General features: G+C 37.1%; 2 protein-coding genes across 14 annotated transcripts in view; one reads left to right on the plus strand and one right to left on the minus strand.

Moving 5' to 3' along the window:
* The window catches only part of FANCM (FA complementation group M), a 54,069-nt gene extending 51,345 nt beyond the window's left edge, over positions 1 to 2,724 (plus strand). For 4 of the 7 annotated variants that reach the window (XM_024743418.1, XM_024743415.1, XM_024743416.1 and 1 more), the window contains 2 exons: positions 1,035 to 1,326; positions 2,360 to 2,724. In XM_024743418.1, the coding sequence (XP_024599186.1) occupies positions 1,035 to 1,326; positions 2,360 to 2,498 (431 nt within the window). In that variant the 3' untranslated portion in view covers positions 2,499 to 2,724. Of the gene's footprint in view, positions 1 to 1,034; positions 1,327 to 2,359 lie in introns of those variants that run through there. The other 3 variants (XM_024743414.1, XM_024743420.1, XM_024743419.1) reach the window with 3 other exon arrangements.
* Positions 2,725 to 4,888: 2,164 nt separating this feature from the next.
* MIS18BP1 (MIS18 binding protein 1) overlaps positions 4,889 to 13,630 on the minus strand; it is a 58,594-nt gene continuing 49,852 nt past the window's right edge. For all 7 annotated transcript variants that reach the window (XM_024743422.1, XM_024743426.1, XM_024743425.1 and 4 more), the window contains 3 exons: positions 11,128 to 11,215; positions 6,137 to 6,191; positions 4,889 to 5,952 (listed from right to left, as the gene is read on the minus strand). In XM_024743422.1, coding sequence (XP_024599190.1) covers positions 5,849 to 5,952; positions 6,137 to 6,191; positions 11,128 to 11,215 — 247 coding nt within the window. In that variant the 3' untranslated portion in view covers positions 4,889 to 5,848. The remainder of the gene's footprint in view (positions 5,953 to 6,136; positions 6,192 to 11,127; positions 11,216 to 13,630) is intronic.

The raw sequence follows: 13,630 nt of genomic DNA on the forward strand, positions 1-13,630 counted from the left end.
TAATGGGGAGCCCCTGAGAATAGTGAAAAGATCATAGGATATGGGATCAGAAGATGCACTGAGTTCTGGTGTCTCTATAGCTATGTGATACTGCATTGACAAATCACTCCCTCTGAGGAGTTAATAATATACTTTTCCTACTCATCCCGGGGTGTTATGAGGATTAAGTGAAATCATGCAGCTGAAAGCCGCTATGGAAGAATTCAAGGATTATACAATCATTATGTAAAAGAAAATAATGTAGTTTACATAAAACACTGGTTCAATTTGAGCAACGTACTTTTCATCGCCACTGTCACTACTGAACCATGTGACCTTGGATAAGTCATTCTGTCTTTCAGTAACCCAAATTTTTTTTTCTTTTTTAATTTGACAAGTGAGGGCTTTAGATTAAGTGATCTTTTGGGTCTTTCTAGCGTTAAAATTCTATAAGTTACTCTTTACTAACATATCCTTTATAAAGGAAATAGATTTGGAATAAAAAGGAAAGTAATATGGCAAAAGTTATGGAAAAACATCTTTTTTTTGGCTTAAGGAAGAATGCCAAAAAAAGGATGTAGGTGGAACATGGAAAGAAAATGAATGGGAAAAGTAGGAAAGTAAATTAATAGGCAGGAGTTAAAGTTATAATGGGTATGCAGGGTATTGAGGTACTCTTGGAATAAATACATGATAATTTTATATCAGTTAGAAGTAATACTTAATGAACCCTTCGGCAATGCTACCGTTATGAATTTTAGAGATAAGTAATATGGTCTTGGCCTTTAGGAATAAATTATCTAGGAATATAAACTCTCCCCTGCCTACTCACCTTCTTCTGTAGATTCCAATTTAAGACACTCATAAAGACCGTTCTCCTTATTTTCTATTTGAGGATCACTTGAAATTTTCAGCGGTAGGGTTTCTCATTAGCATAATGTGGCACTAGTTTGCTTAATGATGTAGATCTTGGGATTTTAATAATATATAGTATTAATGGTCCTACTTAATGTAACTTACTAAGGTTTGCATTTTCCTAAATGTAAAATATTTAGGAGACACATCCAGGATGTTTAGGAGAACAAAGAGCTATGACAGCCTGCTGACTACCTTAACTGGTGCTGGAATCCGAATTCTTTTCAGTTCCTGCCAAGAAGAAACTGCAGATTTGCTAAAGGAATTGTCTTTAGTGGAACAAAGAAAGAATGTTGGTATTCATGTTTCAACAGTGGTGAACAGTAATAAATGTGAGGCACTTCAATTTTATCTCAGTATTCCCAATATAACTTATATAGCTGCACTGAATATGTGTCACCAGTTTTCATCTGTGAAAAAGATGACAAATAGGTATGTGTTTTAATATTTATTTATTTGGTTGCGCAGGGTCTTAGTTATGGTAGCTGGGCTCCTTAGTTGCAGCACACGGGCTCCTTAGTTGTGGCATGTGAATTCTTAGTTGTGGCATGCATGTGGGATCTAGTTCCCTGACCAGGGATCGAACCCGGGTCCCCTGCATTGGGAGCACAGAGTCCTATTCACTGCACCACCAGGGAAGTCCCTGATTTAATATTTTTAAATGGTTACTTTAAAATCATCCTTGAAGGCATTTCATAGGAATTTTTTTTTTCTTTTTTTGCGGTACGCGGGCCTCTCACTGGTGTGGCCTCTCCCGTTGCGGAGCACAGGCTCCGGACGCGCAGGCTCAGTAGTCGTGGCACACGGGCTTAGTTGCTCCGCGGCACGTGGGATCTTCCCGGACTGGGGCACGAACCCGTGTCCCCTGCATCGGCAGGTGGACTCTCAACCACTGCACCACCAGGGAAGCCCCCATAGGAATTTTAATATTTTTAAAAATAAAGAGGTATAGTGCCTGTTAGATTCTTTCAGTAAAGACTTTGCTTGTCAACATGTAGGTATCAGTCACTGCATTAAGCTGAGGACATTAATGGAAGGAAAAAAAAAAAAACATAGGCATTGTCTTTGAGTAGCTTAGAGCCCTGTGGGGAGACAGACAGCACTTAATTTGATCTTGCAGTCTCACATTTCTGGGCTGGTTAGTTCTGTAACTAGAAAAATGTTCAAGTTGAAAATTTTAGTAGGCTCTAATGATTTTATTGCTTGAAAATCAAACGAAGGCTTTAGAAAATAGGTTAAACTAAAGGCTCAAATAAGATGTTGAAATTATTATTATAAATGATTTTAAATATAGGGAATAGGCTTTTGTTTTATTTAAACTAATGCTAAGACATAATCAACTGAATGTAGAAAACTTGGGAAAAAATGATTTTCTTAAAGGATTTTATGTTTGGTATTCTTTAAGCAAGAATATTGAATTTTATAAGTCAGAAGTTTTAGTATAATGTTTTTGTTTATTTTTCAGCTCACCTCAGGAAATCTCCATGTATGCACAAGTAACTCATCAAAAAGCTGAGGAGATCTATAGATATATTCACTATATATTTGACATGCAAATGTTGCCAAATGATCTTAACAAAGGTAGTTTTAAATCTGATGCATGATCAGACTGCTCAGGGTGGGTTATCAAAGAACCCTCACAATACTAAATGCACTTCAATAATCATTGCTGTGGTTTGTGATTATCAGTTTAAAATATATTAATATGTCCATATCTGTTATTTTACACTGTGTACATTTTTTATTTATATAGAATATATAAATGATTTAAAAAAATCTCATGTTTAATAATCATTTTGTTTAGATAATAAAACTTTATTGAACGAAAAGCTTATTGAAGGTACTATTAAGTAAAAGCTAGAGTGAAAGATATATTTTAGAATTTTCTCAAAGATTATAGTGCTATCATTGTCATTTGTTAGCATTATAGGTTGATGTGTCTGCTGCCAGCTTAATGGTCATAAACAATTTTTCTCATATATCAACTATATTGAATAGATGTGGGTGGTAGGTGTATTGTGAGATAATGCCCCAGTAACTAGGAAAGTAGAAAATTTAACTGAATCCTAGTTAACAGTCTAATCCTAGTAGTATGAACTCTGATCTATACTACTTTTTTTGGTTGAAGTACCATATTCAAAGAAGTGATATCTTGGAGTTGGGAAATTTCAGTATAGATGAGCTATGGAATGTGGACTTTCATCGTGACCCATAACACTGTGTCTGTTATGCTACTAATTGTTGGGTAGTTGAACCAACCTCACAGCAGAGGGTTTCACTTAGACTTGGCATGGACTTCAAAGCTGATCTAATTCAAATTGCTTTTCTTGTTCCTTTCTTATCAGATGATAAACGTGAGGCCCAGAAACAAGTGACTTACTCAAGTTTAGACTGGGAAATCTAGAACAAGAACCCAGGAACTAGATAGTTTTTTCACTAAAAAAGTTGCTCTGATCGTGAACTTAGCTCCTTTGGGATAGTATAAATTCTGAATTCTACTAAAGCAGTTAACCTCTTATTTCTGCTGTTTAATAATTCTGTCAAAGCCAGAAAGAAAAGAAGTTCTATAAATTATTGGCTCACGTGCAGTTCTCAATTTGTTCTCTCTCAGGTTCAAATTCATCCTTCAGTATCTCACTCCATTATAATGGACTGGACTTTTTGAGCATTTCTCCCTAGTGAGCATGATTTAAGCTTTGTCAAGTAGAAGGAGGAAAGGGACTTCTTTTTCTGGTTCCAGTGTGCTGTTTTTTTTGCTGCTACTCACTCCTGTTACATGGTATCAGTGGTGCATTGGGTAGGGACATCTGGTGCTCTGTGCCCTGGCTGTACACCAGAAGCATGCAGTCCCTCAACAACCTCACATTGCCCTGGACTGATGACCTCCTTGCAGCACATCTCATGCAGACACCAATGTCTTCAGATTCTGTGTGTTCACCCAACAGACAAAATATTTCATACATTGATATGGTTTGAGGGACATAACCTAGAGGATTTCATTTATTTATGCTTGCTGTATAGAGACCTCTATCCATATTTAAGCTGCAACGGCCTCTTTCTATACTCTTCACAGGTTGCACTTAACTATGAACCCTATAGTTTATTGATCCGTCTTACTGTCTTTGAGCCCTTCAAGTCTTTCTTTTCCACTTTTAAGTCTCCTTTGGAGGTTACCTTAAACCTTACTAGTTTATCTAATGACCGAATGGAAAGAAACGGGAATAACCAGGTACCTGGAAGGTGGGATACAATAGTTTTGATAGGACATATGGAATATGGGGAGTGGGGGTACGTTGTGGTTTGTGTCAAGTATATGCTATTTCAAAAATTATCTTTGTTTCGTATTACAGAATTTAACTACCTTCTAATTTTTAAAAAAATTTTTATTGGAGTATAGTTGATTTACAATGTTGTGAATACCTTCTAATTCTTAAAACACTATCCACTAACATCAAGCAGCATGGTATTACACCAAATATTGGCAACTTAAGAGTTCTACAACAGAATTTTTTAGAGCTACTCTAAAATAACCCTTTCATTTGTTTCATCCTTCATCTATCAAAAATCTCTGTGGCAGAAACTATCATGGTAGTTTAAAGGAGAGTGATCTGTTTGCTTGCACTATTCTTCTTAAATCTTGTGTTTCTACAAATCCTGTAGTTCTTTAGCTGCTGATTATTACTGACTAAATTCTTAAGAAACAAGAAAGTATACTTTTTCTAACAGTTCTGGTATTTTTCAAGGAAATGAACTGAACCATTAACAAACAAAATGCATTTTTTCTATGAGCCAGTAATTGGAAAAACCAACCAAAACATGAATATTATAAAAGCAAATTTACTTTATTTGAACAACCTACCTGGAGAGAAGGAGTGGGTAAATGTGTACTATAACCAGAGGGAAAAAAATTCTGTCAAATTTTTTTTTAAAAGAAGATGTTGGGAGTACGAGTTTATTAATTAATTAATTTATTTTTGCTGTGTTGGGTCTTCGTTTCTGTGTGAGGGCTTTCTCTAGTTTGTGGCAAGTGGGGGCCACTCTTTATCACAGTGCGCGGGCCTCTCACTATCGCGGCATCCCCTGCTGCGGAGCACAGGCTCCAGACACGCAGGCTCAGTGCCCGTGGCTCATGCGCCCAGTCGTTCCGCGGCATGTGGGATCCTCCCAGACCAAGGCTCGAACCCGTGTCCCCTGCATTAGCAGGCAGATTCTCAACCACCGCGCCACCAGGGAAGCCCTATGTCAAATTTTAAAGCATAATGGCATAATATGCTAAAAGAAGTTTATTTCTAAAGAAGCTGTCTGAAAGGAAAACAGTGTTTACTATGACATGACATAGTAACTTGACTCCTTACAGTAAAAGAGCTATAACCTGAATGTTTGTCTAATCCAGTCTTTTAAATATTGAGACCAAATTTACGCCATGTCTGCTTAAGAATACAACAAAATCTGTTCTCTTATTCTACCTAATAAAAATACTGAAAAAGCAATAAATTAAATTTACATAGGTTTCATGAATGTGCCAATCACAAGTTTTAAGAAAAACCATCAGGAGAAAGCTTGTCAAATGGTTTAAACAACATGTACTGATAACTGAAACATTAGATCAACTCTGGCTTTTATACCAAGTGGTGACAACTGGTAACCTAAAGTTTTCATGAACTCAGTAGCTACCAATACAATCTATTTTTTAATTCTCCCCCACCTCTCCCCTTAAGGATAGCAACATTTTCTTGAATGCTTCTAAAAAAATCTGTATGGAACATGATTTTCTTAAAGTAAACAGACTAAGATGCTTATGAGAGACATCTATATATAACACATGAAACCTATGAAGAAGAGTCTGCAATTTCATATGAAGCTACATTATAAAAAAAAAAAAACATCCTTCAAATGAAGATACAGATACACTATCTGCTTCTTGATAAACATCCTGGAAGTATTCTCATTTTTACTATGCAGAATCAGAGTTCGAAAAATAAGAATCTTTCTCTTCTTCCTCTAAAGACTCCATAGCATTAGTGAAAAGTTTTCCAATACCAGAGTTTTCTGCTAATTCTGTAAAGAGAAGTTTAATAAAAAGATTAATATATTTCTAAAAACAATTTCAATGAAATTGAAAATAACAGGAAACCAACTGGTAGATCTGCCCACTTGTGAGCAATTAATTTTAATACTATGTTAATAAAGAGACTACCCTATAATAGGACAGAGCTACAAAAGAAAGATGTAAGTATATTACCTTTTTTAAATGGGGTTTTTCTTCTTGATGGTGGAGTTGAAAAATCACTTTCAATCTACAAGAGAGTTCATATTAGCTAAGTGATGCCTCCTCTGAAGCCTGCTTCACATGTAGACAAAATTCAGCATGATTTATCCCAATAAAACATTACAAACTAATGCTACAGTGATTAAAGGATAGCCTCTGAAAGTTGCCAAAATCTACTGAGTACTTATTCCATTACACTAGCAAAATTTGAATTCTCTGTACTTTAAATTCTTGGCTAAAATAATAATTTATATGGCAAGTTTTAAGTATATAATGCATGTTTATATATACATCAGTGCTTTTTAAACTACTGGCCATGGCTATCTTTAAAAAATGAAAATGAATAGACCAGAAAAGAAAATATGACAGAGTATACCCACTGTACTAAGGATAAGTATTATTGAAAGAAACTTTAGATATACAAACTCGTGTTCATGGATTGCCATGGAAATGTATTTTTTCCTGTGAAATGAGTCAAAACACTATTACAACATTTAGCCCTCAAAAATCATTCAATGAGATAAACCAGTATCATCATGATCAAAAGGAGGAACCAAGATGGGAGAATGGAAGGACATGAAACTCACCTCTTCCCACAAATATATCAAAAATACATCTACATGGGGAACATTTTCTCAGGATAGCTTACTGAACACTGACAAAAGATATCAGACACCCAGAAGTGCAAGAAATATCTCCATATAACCCAGTAGGATGAAAGAAAAAATAAAGGAATTGGGATGAGACCTGCGGCACTGGGAGGGAGCTGGAAAAGGGGAAACGTTCCCGCACCCTGGGGAACCTCTTAACTGGTGGGAAGATCAGCTGGGACAGAAAGGGAGAGCACAGAAGCCAGCTGGTGGCAGGCAGAACAGACAGAGACTAGCACAGAGGATCTGTGCTACCTCACTGCAATCCCCAGCCTGAGATGGTCGCACGCGTGTGTGTGTGTGTGTGTGTGTGTGTGTGTGTGTGTGTGTGTGTGTGGTGGGGGGAGGGAACAATGGGATGACTGGGTGCTGAAACTTGGGCTTCAGAGGACACGGGGAGAGTACTGGGGTTGGCTAAACGGAGACAGCCTGAAGGGGCTGGAGAGTAGTTATAGGGCCTCAACCGAGGGTGTATGTGGAAGAAGCCCAGGCCGCCACAGAAGCCAATCACTGTTGCTAAGGGGTGGGGTGCATGAAGGAAGAGAGGGGCGGGGCCTGCCATAGCATCCTCTTTCTTGGGCTCTGGGAGCAGGACAATGGGTGCTCCTGTGGCTGGGATGGGACTAGCCTCGCAGCTGTAGGCTTTGTGTGTGACTGCACGCAGAGGCAGGGCTGGGGTCTGGGCTGCTTCCATAGCTCCCATGGTGGGTCCAGGTATGTGACTGTTGTGGTCCTGGTACCTAACTTTAGTGGATCTGCGCTGGCAGCTTTGTGAACACAGTGTCTGAGGGACACCACAGCCGACTACCTGCATTCTCACGGTGGAGGCGGGGCCAAGGGCAGTGCCAGTGACAGTGTACTTTGTGGGCTTGCACAGGTGACACACAGAGCGTACCCCCCAGTGGACAGCTCGAGCAATGGAATATTCAGTGGCTCTTCTCTCAGTGGGAGAGCTCCAGTTTCACCTACCTCACACTGCAGCTCAGAAACGGATCTAGGGGCTTCTATTCCAACAACTGGGGAGCAGATGCTGCCCCCAACAGGGCTGTGACAACCAGACAGCAAAGAAGAGACCCTGCTCAATATCCAGTGCAGGCTCTAGTCACCACACGAGTCATACCCCCTATGAAAGGGACCCCGGCCAGCACACACTGAAGGAAAATGCAGCAGGCATCCCTACTAGAAACAGCCCATACACCAAAAATATTAGACTTATGCAGGCTACAAAGGGATGCTCCCACATAAAAACAGCCCTTCAAGGCCACAGTAAATAATTATTTCTCCTAAGCTCACAGAGTCAGAGAAATAAAAGTAAAATGAAGAAGTAGTGGAACCACTCCCAATTAAAAGATCAAGAGAATTCTCCTGAAAGAACAAAACAGACCTCTTCAGTCTAATAGACACTGAGTTCAGAAAGGAAATAATGAAAATACTGAAGGAATTAAGGGCTATTGATAGAAATGAAGATTACTGTAAAAAGAAACTAGAAACTATAAAGAGGAACTAAGAATTGCAAAACTTATTTGCCGAGATGAAAGCTGAGCTAAAGGCAATGAATAACAGAATGAATAATGCAGAGGAACAAAGAAGTGATCTGAAAGAATAAGAGAAATCACCCAATTAGAACAGCAGAGAGCCAAATGAAAAGAAAAATGAAACCAACAGAAGAGACCTATGGGATAATATAAAGCATGCCAATCTACACATAATAGGGATCCCAGAAGGAGAAGAAAGAAAAAAGGGGATTGAAATGTATCTGAAGAAATTATGGTGGAAAACTTCCCAAACTTAAAGAAGGAAACAGATATCCAGGTACAGGAAGCACAGAGGGTCCCAAACAAGATGAACCCAAACAGACCTACACCAAGACAATTAAAATGGCAAAAGTTAGAGGATTCTAAAGGCAGCAAGAGAAAAACAAAGATTTAATTATAAGGAAACCCTCATAAGGCAATCAGCTGATTTCTCTACATAAACACTGCAGGCCAGAAGGGAATGGCAGGATATAAAGTCCTGAAAGGGAAACCCCTGCAACCAAGGATACTCTACCCAGCAAGATTATCATTTAGAATAGAAGGAGAGATAAAGAATTGCTCAGACAAGCAAAAACTAAGAGTACACCTATCCTAAAGGAAGACCTATCCTAAAAGGTCTTCTCTAAATAGAAAAGAAGCAAGAATCTATAGGAAAGAGAAAATCACAATTGGAAAGTAAATCAATTAAATAAGCCAGGACACAGACTGAAAAAAAAAAAAATCAAAAAATTTCTGTGAAAGTGATGATAACCACAATGAACAGCAAAAGGATTAACATGAAGATGTAAAAGAAGACATCAAAATAATAAAAATGTTGGGGAGGAGAGTAAGAAAATGTACATTTGTTTTTTCTAGAATGTGTTTGAGCCTATATGACTACCAGTCTAAAGCAAGTAGATATAGGAAGGGGTTAACATACTTGAAAAACAGAGTAACCACAAATCAAAAACATACAATAGATGCACAAAAACCAAAAAGAACACAAGGATAAAGAAAACCATCAAACTGCAAAAAGAAAAAGAAAAAGGGACAAAGAAGAAATATAAAATCAATGGAAAAACAAGGTTTAAACAGCAATAAATTCATATCTATCAATAATTACCTTAAATGTCAATGCACTAAATGTTCCAATAAAAAGACACAGAGTGGCAGATCAGATAAAAAACCAAGAACTTACAATATGCTGCCTACAAAGAGACCCACTTTAGGGCAAAGAACACACATAGATTGAAAGTGAGGGGATGGAAAAAGATATTTCATGGAAACGGGAATGAGAAGAAAGCAGAGGCTGCAATACTCATTATCAGACAAAACAGACTTTAAAACAAAGAAAGATAAAGAAGGACACTATAAAATGATAAATACAAGAAGAGGATATTACACTTGTCAATATATATGCACCTAATATAGAAGCACCCAGAGACATAAAACAAATACTAACAGATATAAAGAGAGAAACTGATGGGAATACAATAATAGTAAGAGACTTTAACACCTCACTCACATCAATGGACATATCTTCGAGACAGAAAATCAATAAGGCAACAGAGATCCTAAATGATACAATATCATCATGATCCCCACTTCATACCACATATGAATAAAATGAGATTAGAAAGCTCAAGTAGCTTGCCTTGTCATAAAGCTGGTATGGAGTCAGACCTTGAAATCAGAAGTTTTAATACTAAATCCTTTGTTCTTTCTATCCTCACATACTCACTGGCTACAAATGAAACCAAAATTTCATTCTTGTAAGGAGTGGACTGGAAAAAGAAAATCTGAGAAACACTGAGAGGGCGTCTGCCCACACCTTCAATTATGGAGTAGAGGTTTCTTTTGAAGAATTTAGTCTCCAGACTGATTTTAAACCAAGGTTCCCGGAGGTATCTACCATTTCCTGTGGACAAATAAAGCCTACAAAGATTAGGTCTGATTAGGTAATCCTAATGTTAAGTTTAGAGACTCTCTGAGAGAACTGTAGCAGGTGTGCAATATAAATATTTCAGTGTGGGTGAGGGAGAAAGATGGCCATAACCTGGTCAGAAGGAATATACCCTCAGGGAATAAGGTAGTCTCCCATTTTACCTCCATCCAGAAATTATCGTTCTCTAAGAATGGCTATTTACTTTGAGGAAATTTGAGGTGAATTAGCTTTTCCAGAATACTTATAGTTTTATCTGGATATAAATTATTCAGATTAAAATCAGAAATTAAAAATTTAAAAATAATTCAAGAGGATTCTCCTAATCTTTTCTCAAAGGGATACAGATCACTGTAAGGCAATTTTGAGTTAAAATTTTTTCTGTAATTAGATTTTGAGTTAAAATTTTTTCTGTTATTGACATACACACACACATAAAATCAAGTAGCTGAATCTGAAAAAATTTGAAACCATTTTGAACCTGCAGAGGATTTAATGAAATTTCTTATTCTATGACAATCACAACTCAATTAGTGTGGATTATTCCCCAATCATTGAATAGATATGCTTTTGTTTTGTGTGAAATGTCTCTAACCTATATGTGTTCTTTCAACCCTGCCAGACTCCTCAAATGAAAATTCTCACCTTGCTCAAATGCTTCAGTCTATGAGCTGCCATCCATAATCCTACAGCACTTAGGTACTTACCTCACTCATAGCCTCATAATTTACTTGTATTAGGCTGTAAGCAACTTGAAGGCAGGGACTGTTATATAACATAACTACAACAATTTGCCATATATTATAGTTGTTCAATAGGTATGTGTTGAATAAATGAATGGTGAATAAAAATACTTACTGTTTTTTTCTTGATATTGCCCCAGACAGTGCCACCTTTACTTTTATGGGTTTTTTGCATACGAAAAACATATTTATCACAGTCAGCCCTGTTTAAATATAAAATAACAGGTCAACATTAACTACCATACTTTTATCCACAGGTTGAACAGCAACTGACAAAATGAATTTAAAATGTTTCAATATTTTAAAAGTACATTTTCTTTTCCATTTTTAAAAAGGCAATCATGTACCAATGGAAATAGACAAAATGCTTCAATCTAAGACTGTTTTGGGAAATGATGGTTTACCCATTGTCTTTTGTCCCATTTGTGCTCTTTCCAATCTCTATCTTGCTGCCTGTCTTTTCTAAAACTCACAGAGACTTCTTGTCCCTTGATTCGCTTTTGTTATACCTTTCACTCCTTTCTCTTATTCATGTCTTCCTTCCCTCTCCAGATTGAATCTTAAAAGTTGATCATTTTAAGGATAAGTCTGGTGATGAAAGCCCTCAATTAATTTATGGCTTCCAACTGTGTTTAGTCTTCAGTTCAGCTCATAAGCCTTTTATTTCTACATAGTTACATCTTTCTTATATCCCCCACACCAACTAAGACTTTTTTTTTCATTTTTTACCTTACCTCTCTCCCTTCTCATTCTTTGCAAATAAGCTTGATTCATAATTTACAGATGAAAACTGAAGCCACATGTAATGTCGTTCTCAATTTCCCCAACAATTACTTATGACAGTAAATCCAGCTGAACACCAATTCTAATTCTCTCTTTTGGCTTCAAGATCCTATATGATTGACTATCCTTTCCTTTATGACTATTTGGGAGCAACCTTAAATGTATGACGTGTAGAAATGTGTAAATGTGTGACATATTAAGATATTAATGTGAACCACAAACTCTCCTGCATAGCAGGTGAATAAGCCTAGCCAATGGTTCAGGATCAGCATCTCATGGGTCTGTTGTCCTGAACAAACCAGAGACTTGGGGATTAATAAAAAAAACTGTTTTGTTACTTAATATTGTTATGAGAAGGAAACTAACTGCTAGAGTTGGTGAAGTCAAGAGATTGAAGAGGTCTAGGAAACTCATATTTTAAAAATAAAGAAGTTTTAGGAAATATATTCTTGGTATAAATGAGCCCACCATATGCTCTGTAAGAAAAAAAAAGCCATTTTGCTTAATTGTAAAAGTGATACATATAAAAAAATAACGTGATAACCTGTATCAGTGTAATTCTACAATATAGAGATAATGGCTGGTGATATTTTTGGTCAAGAAATTTCCTTTCTCTTATGAATACATGTTATGTAAACTGGGATCATACTGTATGTAGTTTTATTTCTTAGCTTTTAAAAATTATCCACTGAACATTATGTCATTAAAAATTCCTGAAGGCATCATTTTAAATTGTTATATATTATTCTATTATATGGACAAATCCTAATTTCTTTGTTTTTAAAATTTATTTTTTTATTTTTGGCTGCGTTGGGTCTTCGTTGCTGCATGCCGGCTTTCTCTAGTTGTGGTGAGCGGGGTACTTTTTGTTGGGGTGCACGGGCTTCTCATTGCGGTGGCTTCTCCTGTTGCGGAGCAGGGGCTGTAGGCGCGCAGGCTTCAGTAGTTGCGGCTCGCGGGCTCTAGAGCATGGGCTCAGTAGTTGTGGCACACAGGCTTAGTTGCTCCACGGCATGTGGGATCTTCCCGGGTCAGGGCTCGAACCCGTGTCCCCTGCATTGGCAGGCAGATTCTTAACCACTGCGCCACCAGGGAAGTCCAACAAATCCTCATTTCTTGACTTTCCTTACTGTTGGACATTTAGGTCATTTCCAAATTTTCAGTATTGTTTTGTGGTGAACATCTCTGTTCATACAAATGTGCATACATACTTGCCCAAACCTCATATTTCCTCAGAAATAAAATTCAAGGGCCAAAGGCATGACTATTTTAAAGCTAATGATTTGGCCAAAGTGCTTACCAAAAACTGTGTCCAAAATTTTATGCTTCCCAGAAATAAACCCACACACCTCTGGTCAATTAATCTTCAACAAAGGAGGCAAGAATATACAATGGAAAAAAGTCTCTTCAGCAAGTGGTGTTGAGAAAGTTGGACAGCTACATGTAAATCAATGAAGTTAGAACACACCCTCACACCATACACAAAAGTAAACTCGATATGGCTTAAACTCTTAAATATAAGACATAACACCATAAAACTAGAAGAGAACATAGGCAAAAACATTGACATAAATGATACCAATGTTTTCTTAGATCAGTCTCCCAAAACAATAGAAATAAAAGCCAAAAATAAATAAATGGGACTTAATCAAACTTACAAGCTTTTGTAGAGCAAAGGGAACCATAAACAAAACGAAAAGACAGCCTACAGACTGGGAGAAAATATTTGCAAATGATGTGACCAACAAGGGCTTAATTTCCAAAATATACAAACAGCTCATACAACTCAACCACACAAAAACAAACAACCCAATCGAAAAATGGGCAGAAGACCT

The sequence above is a fragment of the Neophocaena asiaeorientalis genome, unplaced genomic scaffold, assembly GCF_003031525.2.
Source record: "Neophocaena asiaeorientalis asiaeorientalis breed wild unplaced genomic scaffold, Neophocaena_asiaeorientalis_V1.1 scaffold107, whole genome shotgun sequence".
NCBI classification, from domain to species: Eukaryota; Metazoa; Chordata; class Mammalia; order Artiodactyla; family Phocoenidae; genus Neophocaena; species Neophocaena asiaeorientalis.